General features: G+C 36.2%; 1 protein-coding gene across 1 annotated transcript; it reads left to right on the forward strand.

The window, feature by feature from the left end:
- The first annotated feature begins 538 nt into the window (after window positions 1-538).
- Window positions 539-6,269, forward strand: LOC135630737 (probable polygalacturonase). Its single transcript, XM_065137900.1, has 6 exons — window positions 539-892; window positions 2,115-2,235; window positions 2,526-2,700; window positions 2,801-2,871; window positions 2,961-3,515; window positions 6,217-6,269. The coding sequence occupies exons 1-6, from the start codon at window positions 539-541 to the stop codon at window positions 6,267-6,269; spliced, it is 1,329 nt and encodes a 442-aa protein (XP_064993972.1).
- Window positions 6,270-9,294: the final 3,025 nt, after the last annotated feature.

Raw genomic sequence — 9,294 nt, forward strand, 5'->3', positions numbered from 1 at the left:
GAGACAAATTAATTCATGATAGCTTTTGTCAAGTACAAATGGTTAAGACTTTACGATTTTATTATTGTGGTAACAAAAGACTTATGTGTTGCTCAATAATATGTCAACTAAAATATATCGGAGTAGGACAAATCACATTTTAAAGGAGAGATCAGACTGTCTCAACAAACATGTTATTTTCAACCAAGGACAATATAACTATCTAAAGTTATGCATACTCTAGTTTGCAGTATAAATAATCTATAATTAGCTCGAATCAACATACTGAAATTAACTAATTACATAACATAATTTATAATTAGCCTTCCTCTCTCTCTCTCTCTCTCTCTCTCTCTCTCTCTCCATCTCTCTCTATATATAGAACAAGAGCCGAGCCGTGGAAGCATTCTGTTTCCGACACATCTCTCTGACAATGGAGCACTCGCAGCCAATATTCCGTGTAACACCTCTTCTCCTTTTCTTTTCTTTTTCCTAGTAATCCTATCTTAAAGCTTTAATCCTTCAAACTCCAACTTTTCTCGGTTACGTGCAAGTGTTGATGATTTTAGTGCTGTGGACGGTGGTAACAGCGGCGTTCATAGGGATCGCTGAGGGCCGCCACCACCGGCAGGCAGGTGGTGCGACGGAGCTAGAAGCCTTCCACTACGCAGCGGCGGGGGCAAGAGGATGCCGGGCCCACGTGGCCAGCCTGACGGACTTCGATGGGGTGGGCAACGGGGTGACCTCCAACACGGCGGCCTTTGCGGCGGCCGTGGCCAACCTCAGTAAGGTGGCGTACGATGGTGGCGCGATGCTGGTGGTGCCGGCCGGCCGGTGGCTCACCGGGCCCTTCAACCTCGCCGACCACTTCACCCTCTTCCTCGACCACGACGCCGTCATCCTCGCCACTCAGGTCCGCCTCCCTTCTCCGCCCCCTTCCCCCACCTTCTCCTCCATCTATTTCGATGTAGAGTGCATGTTCATAATCGTTCACGGCTTGTTTGCCATTACCATCGCCTCTATCATCCTCGGTGGTGATTATGGCTAGTAGCCCTTCCCATCGAGTCCGTTCATCTGACAGCTCTCGCCAGATGAACGGTGACGATGAAGAATAGATTCGTCACTGGTGAGCCCCACCAGAACGTTACATAGCGAGTGTATACTATTCTAACGTTTCCTTCATCTCATCTCCAAGGAGAATTCACAAGTCTAATCCGATGTGCATAGTCACCGCTTTGGACTGACGAGGGAAAAGAAGTGAACTAAGCCACTACAAATCTAAATTTGTCTTGATAATATTAACTTCTGAAATATTTGCAATTTGTATGGTAGATTTTTGACTATTTAGTATCTCTACTTTGATGTCTCAAAATAAGAAAACAGTAATATTTGTTTTATTTTATTATTATTATTATCATTATTATTATTATTATTATTATTATTATTATTATTATTATTATTATTATTATTATTATTATTATTTCTCTTGTATGTCATATCCTTGTATGTGAACATCAATAATCTTGGATTAAAATCCACATAAAAAATTTCCTTTCAAATTTCAAGATCTTGAAGATAACGCTCCAAAATTAATAAGTTTTAATTGAGAATGACATTCTTTCCGAGTGTAAGAACTTTAAGGTAGGAAAGGATACGAGGAAACCAACATAAGAATGGAATGCAGTGTGGACCTTACCCTTACATTAATTCTAGGCTCCACCATCAGTCTAAAAGTTAGGTGGATGACTTTCTAACACAAAACTGCTCTCAAAACACAAACTCTCTCTTTGATATTTTGTAGGAAAGAGTACTGTCATCCAATCTCTCAGTGTTTTCTTTTTGACTAAACCTTGTAGATCTGTGTAGCTAATTGGGTTTCCTGAAGACAGCAAAACTCTATTAATGCTACAAACTTGGGAGAACAAGTTAGATTTCAACTGCAGCTTATATAACATAAATTTCTATTCTGCAATCCCATTTTATGGCTTCTCACACTGCAACTTGGACAGCATTGCTTATGAATTGCATGGATACTCTTTTTTTTTTTTGTTTATTGGTAGCTAATAGAAGCTTTAATACTATGTTCTTTTGTTCAATCTGCATCAACTAAGATAATTGGTGATATGCTTATGCAGGATATCAACGAGTGGCCGATCATTGACCCTTTGCCCTCCTATGGTAGAGGAAGAGATGCGGTTGGGGGTAGATACAGTAATCTCATCATGGGATATAACCTAACCGATGTGGTCATAACAGGTAGCATATACGTTGCATATTTCCAGTACTTCTATCACATTAATTCTAATTTCATAAAGCCTGTGTCGTGTTGTCATTCCATGATCCCCTAAAATTTAGATAAAAAAAATTATTTTTAGTCAAAAACTATAACATTTAATTCAGTTTATGATGTTTTGGCGTGCTTTGATTGACAAGAAGACACATATATATCATCATCTAACTTGTTTGCATCATAGATGGGGAACAGAATATAATTTGATTGCAACATACCACGTCCTGATGCTAACAAGTTTTATTGTTATTTTTAGGGAAAAATGGAACTATCGATGGACAAGGTGAAACCTGGTGGAAAATGTTCCGTAACAAAGAACTCAATTACACTCGTGGATACCTCATTGAATTGATGTACTGCAAACAAGTGCTGATTTCCAACATTACATTGGTTAACTCTCCATCGTGGAATGTCCATCCAGTGTACAGCAGGTTTATATTAATAATCTACTTTCAGAACACTTGAAGGCTTCTTTTGCTTTCCATTCTATTGTTACAATCTGATGTTAACGTGAATGAATGCACTGTGCAGCCACGTAATCGTCTCAGGCATCACAATTCTTGCACCGGTCAACTCTCCCAACACTGATGGGATCGATCCAGGTGGATATCGTACCTACATTTACTTGGGTTGTAGATTCTATGTTGCTGTTTCGATTGATTCTTTTTGGTGGTTTCTCTCTTCTTCGCAGACTCATCCTCCAATGTCCGCATTGAGGACTGCTACATAGTCTCAGGCGATGACTGCATCGCCATTAAAAGCGGTTGGGATGAGTACGGGATTGCATTCAACATGTCAAGCAAACACATAGTGATCAGACGGCTCACCTGCATCTCCCCCACGAGCGCTGTCATCGCCCTGGGAAGCGAGATGTCGGGAGGAATCCAAGATGTCCGGGCCGAAGACATCACGGCCATCCACTCCGAATCCGGCGTCAGGATCAAGACGACCATCGGAAGGGGAGCTTACGTGAAGGACATATTCGTGAGAAGAATGAATCTGCACACAATGAAGTGGGTCTTCTGGATGACGGGCACCTACGGGCAGCACCCGGACGACAAATTTGATCCGAAAGCCATTCCGGTGGTGCAGAATATCAGTTACAGCAACGTGGTGGCCGAGAACGTGACCATGGCCGCGAAGCTGGAGGGGATTCCCGGCGCGCCCTTCACCGGAATATGCATCTACAATGTGACGGCGGAGGTGGTGAAGTCGAAGAAGCCGATTTGGAACTGCACCGTCTTGAGTATCCAAAACAGTTATGTTGACCGGTCATAATCTAATACATGGTGCTTATTTCTATTTGACTCATTTCATCAAGATGAAATTGCTTAGGGAATAGTATGCTTGTTATGATATGATGAAGGATTTTAGAGTTAAAGGGCAGTAAGTGCTCGCAACTCTTGGGTATTATGCCAAGGTCTGGATTTGCAAAAATAGTTTCGACGGCTTCGGAGTAAGTTGCTCCGATTATATTGACATCCCATTTACCTCTAAAATAACAGCCCCTATCTTTTTTAGTGATTCCAATTAGTTCACAAATAGTACTATCAAAAATTCTAATTTGTGTTCCTAGTAGGTAAGTACTTAGGCTGTCATTATCTACATATAAGTTTGCATAAAATAGCCTAACTAACCTAGGATAAATTGGTTCATTTATTTGTAGCAGAGGTAGGGCATCTAGATGTGCAAACCACCTAATGGGTTCTAGGTTTCCTAGTTCATTGAGATCAACGTGTTTACCCTTATGGATACCTCTTGTTTCGAAGTTTGGAAACCTAAGAGCTACTTCTTTGGATCTAAAAAATTCTTGGTAATATAAATCTCCTTCAACCCTTTTCTCTTTTGATCTCTTAGGAGCCATTATCTAGACAAGATAGATGAAACTATAAAGAGTAGGTAAAATAATGAGAAGAGAGGAAAGATTTCATATTTTACCTTATTGAGAATCTCTTGGAAGATGGAGAGCTTGGACCAACAAGAATCCCTCTCCAAGGCTTTTAAATGTTGGAATGAAGGTTTAGAGAGGTTGTGGGAGAGCTTGAGGCAGTTTCTCATGGGTTGGGGGTGGTGTCACCGCCGGCCCTAACCCCTCGGCTTATAAAAGGGCTCACGGGCGGTGCCACCGCCAAAAAGAGCAGTGCCACCGCCTAGTGCCTGAGCGCTCAACCGGTGCTACCGCTGATTCTGGCGGTGCCACCACTGGCTTGCCGCGGAAGAGAAGAAAAAATTCTTTCTTCCCCCCTTTTGTTTTTCAGAGGTGTTCGACTCAAGATAGGTTGAGATGTTGGGTTGTACTTTAATATATCATTTGGAATCAAAAGAGAAGGATGAAATCAACTCCACAAAAGAACGGAACAAGGATGAGACATTTTTCGAAAAATACATTCAAACAAGCTTATTTTCAGGGACAATTTAACATGCCTAGTTCCCTTCTAATGAATTCAAATTGGTCTTCATTTAAGACTTTTATAAAAATGTCTGCTAATTGATGCTTTGTGTCAATAAATTCTAGAATGACATTATTGTTAAGGACATGATCGCATATGAAATGATGCCTAATATCGATATGCTTAGTTCTAGAGTGCTGAATTTGATTTTTGGTAAGACATATGACACTTGTATTATCACATTTTATGGGAATGTTTTTCAAGTGAATTCCATAGTCTTCTAATGTATTTTTCATCTAAATAACTTGTGCACAGCATGCATTTGCAGCAATGTATTCAACTTCCGTCATAGATAGTACAATTGAATTTTGTTTCTTGGAAGTCCAAGAAATAAGTGCATGTCCTAAGAATTGGCATGTTTCAGATGTACTTTTTCTATCTATCCTGCATCTGCCAAAATCGGCATCTGCATAAGCTATTAAATCGAATTTATCAGATTTTGGATACCACAATCCTAAATTTGGAGTTCCTTTAAGATATCTAAATATTCTTTTAACACTCTTAAGATGAGATAATTTAGGATTGGATTGAAATCTAGTGCAAAGTCCTACACTAAACAAGATATCCGGTCTAGTCGCGGTGAGGTAGAGTAGACTACCTATCATTCCCCTATATATTTTTTTATCGAAATTTTCACTATTTTCATCCATATCTAATTTAGTCGAAGTACTTATAGGGGTGTTTATCACTTTTGAATTATTCATGTTAAATCGTTTTAACAATTCTAATATATATTTAGATTGGTTAAGAAATATACTATCACTAAGTTGTTTGATTTGTAATCCTAGAAAGAAGGTTAATTCACCCATTAAACTAATTTCAAATTCATGACTCATACATTTGGCAAATGATTCACATAGCGATTCATCCGAAGAACCAAAAATAATATCGTCAACATAAATTTATACAATAAGAAAATTATTTTCAAAGTGTTTGATAAATAATGTAGTATCAACCTTGCCTTTGGTAAAATTATTTAAAATAAGAAAGGAACTAAGCCTTTCATACCTAGCTCTAGGAGCTTGTTTCAAGCCATAGAGAGCCTTAGTCAATTTGAATACATGATTAGGAAGAAGAGAGTTTTCAAATCCGGGAGGTTGTTCAACATATACTTCTTCGGAAATAAAACCATTCAAGAAGGCACTTTTGACATCTATTTGAAATACTTTAAAATTATTACTACTAGCATAGGCAAGGAGCATCCTAATGGCTTCTAATCTTGCCACAGGAGTGAAGGTTTCTTCGTAGTCGATACATTCTTCGTGGTTGAAACCTTTGGCCACTAATCTAGCCTTGTTTCTAACCACGATACCGCATTCATCTTGCTTGTTTCTAAAGACCCATTTAGTACCAATGACTAAATGGTCACTAGGTCTAGGAACAAGTTTCCATACCTCATTCATCTCAAATTGGTTCATTTCCTCTTGCATTGCTATGATCCAAAAATCATCTTTTAAGGCATCGTCAATGCAATTAGGTTCGATTTAAGAAAGGAAGGCGGCGTTAGCACAAAAATTCTTGAAAGAAGAATGAGTTTGAACCCCTTTTAATGTATCTCTTATAATTAGCTCCTTTAGATGAGCATCTATATACTTCCATTCCTTGGGTAAGGAAATTTCGGAAGAAGATGCCTCCAAGTTGCCATTTTTAGGGTGGGTTCATTGAAATCCAAATTATCAAAACCAAAATCATCATCAAAATTATTTTTCTTTAAATCAAAAATTTCATTAAAAACTACATGAATAGTCTCTTCTATAACTAAGGTTCTCTTGTTGAAAACACGAAAAGCCTTAGAAACTAAGGTTCTCATAAGATCTTCTTGACTCTTATTCAAATGGTCCAATAATATGTGTATATTGGATCTTTTGAGACAATTATTGGTCTTAGAATGTAATTCTAATTGGTCAATAAAAATACATGTCAATATAATTTTTTTTATTTTTTTAGATTAGTTAATCTATCTTGGAAGGTAAAAATGGGTAGAGTAAACCTATTTTTATTTTATTTGAAATTAACATCCTCTTCATTTGCACGTAGGAAATGAATAAAATAAATCAATTAAATCATGAGAAGTGCTTCCATAGAAGTTAAACTTCCATTTATCTACATCTCTTGTTTTTTATTCCCATTCCCATAAGAATATATACTATGATTTGCATTTCGAATAGGCATAGATATATCATCTTTAAGATAACTTCTATCTTGAGAGTTATTCACAATCTCCGCTAATGTATAATCTAATATATAAATCAATTGATTCTGTCAGGTTAGTTATATGCTGTGTTGTGTCAACTATATCCACATAAGGTGGTGAGATGATATCTGGAGCAGTTATATATTTAGGGCCCTTTATGCAAATGGATGCATCTCTAACTCTATATATATTACTTCTCAATACAATTTCTTTCAAAGTTAGTAAAATTTTATGTATCAATTTTTCAATACTTATTATCGTAGAATATTCATGCAATACTTTTTCAGAGTTTGCACATGGGATACCTGTTCCTTCTAATTCTCAAGTAAAGCCCTTTGCGTTGCAATAGCTATGGTATTGGCTTAACCTTTCTTAAGCGAGGATAGAATGAAAGACTATTATAAAAATATTTATGTCTACTCTTGATTCAACATACCTCTACTGTAGTGTTCTAGTGGATCCTGCTACTTCCTCTCAAATCATACTATACTAATACTATTATTTAATCATATCATTGAATCATTTATTTCTCATGAAATCATTTGTTATATCATGTACAAAACTTAATTATATACCACTTCTACAAATGGCTCATAATATGACTAGCAATTGCCACTAATCATTATATCATCACATTATAGTTCATGCCTTTATGGTATAAACTATAATGTCATGATATAAGAAGTGGGGCAAATAATGTTAGTCAAGAAAGCCAGGTAAGAAAGAAAAATAAATTTAAACTAAAACATAAAAATGAACCATGTCATAACTTCTCAACGAAAGTGATATTGTCACAAAGAAAGAAGAAAAAATGCCTATCATGGAGCAAGAACTTGGGTGATCCAATCTAATCACAAGCTAAGTAAAAGGATCAACATGCAAGGCAGTCTCGCCGTTAAAATATATCCTACATAAAACATTATAGAAGTCCAACAAAAAATGAAAGTTTTAAAAGGGTGCAATCTGATGTAAGACCTGTGAGTTATGGAAAGACACTATATTATACAAGGCTACTGTATCAGATGATGTGAGCACCAATGAAAATTTTTTTTTCACATTTAGATAAGAATTTAAATTGATAATATACATGAATAATTTATGCATCATAAATTAGAAAATAAAATATCTAAGGTATTTAATCTCAAGAACTTGGGTTCTGATATCAATTGTAAACATAAAATCTGTAATATGCTATATATAATATGAAAAAAAATTAATTCAGAATTAAAATTAAATAATAATATATCGGAACTACAATGCATATCTTTCGATGTCACCTGGAAAGAACTTTATGAAATCTATAGGGACACCATCTTCGAATCTAAAACCGACTATATATCAATCTAAAAAGAGAACTAGATTCTCTTTTTTCACTCTTTATATATTTTTTTTCATATGACGACTTAGATTCAGAAGTTCAATAAAAAAAAATAAGTATTAAAAAGGTATTATCTTGCAATTTACCCTCGTTGGATGTGATACTAGTTACAAGGCTACTATATCAGATAATGTAAGAATCAATTAAAAAAGAAATTCCCATGATATGGTTCAACGTATTGTTAGAATAACAATAATTTCAGAAAAAAAAATATGCCAAAGGGTTAAGCCAAAACATTATAATGATAACAAATAGGGCTGAAAATATTATAATGATAACAAATAGGTCTAGTGTCATGATTAAGAAAGTAGCATACAAGCCTATAAGGGCCAACTTGAAACAAATTAATCTTAATATGATGATAATCAATCCATTTAAGTTTATTAGAGCAGAGAGACAGATTAATTTATGATAGCTTTTGTCAAGTACAAATGGTTAAGACTTTACGATTTTATTATTGTGGTAACAAAAGACTTATGTGTTGCTCAATAATATCTCAACTAAAATATATCATTGGAGTAGGACAAATCACATTTTAAAGGAGAGATCAGACCATACTGTCTCAACAAACATGTTATTTTCAACCAAGGATAATATAACTATCTAAAGTTATGCATACTCTAGTTTGTAGTATAAATAATCTATAATTAGCTCGAATCAACATACTGAAATTAACTAATTACATAACATAATTTATAATTAGCCTTCCTCTCTCTCTCTCTCTCTCTCTCTCTCTCTCTCTCTCTCCATCTCTCTCTCCATCTCTCTCTATATATAGAACAAGAGCCGAGCCGTGGAAGCATTCTGTTTCCGACACATCTCTCTGACAATGGAGCACTCGCAGCCAATATTCCGTGTAACACCTCTTCTCCTTTTCTTTTCTTTTTCCCAGTAATCCTATCTCAAAGCTTTAATCCTTCAAACTCCAACTTTTCTTGGTTACGTGCAGGTGTTGATGACTTTTCTTGGTTACGTGCAGGTGTTGATGATTTTTGTGCTATGG

Source organism: Musa acuminata, chromosome BXJ3-2 (assembly GCF_036884655.1).
Source record: "Musa acuminata AAA Group cultivar baxijiao chromosome BXJ3-2, Cavendish_Baxijiao_AAA, whole genome shotgun sequence".
NCBI lineage: Eukaryota > Viridiplantae > Streptophyta > Magnoliopsida > Zingiberales > Musaceae > Musa > Musa acuminata.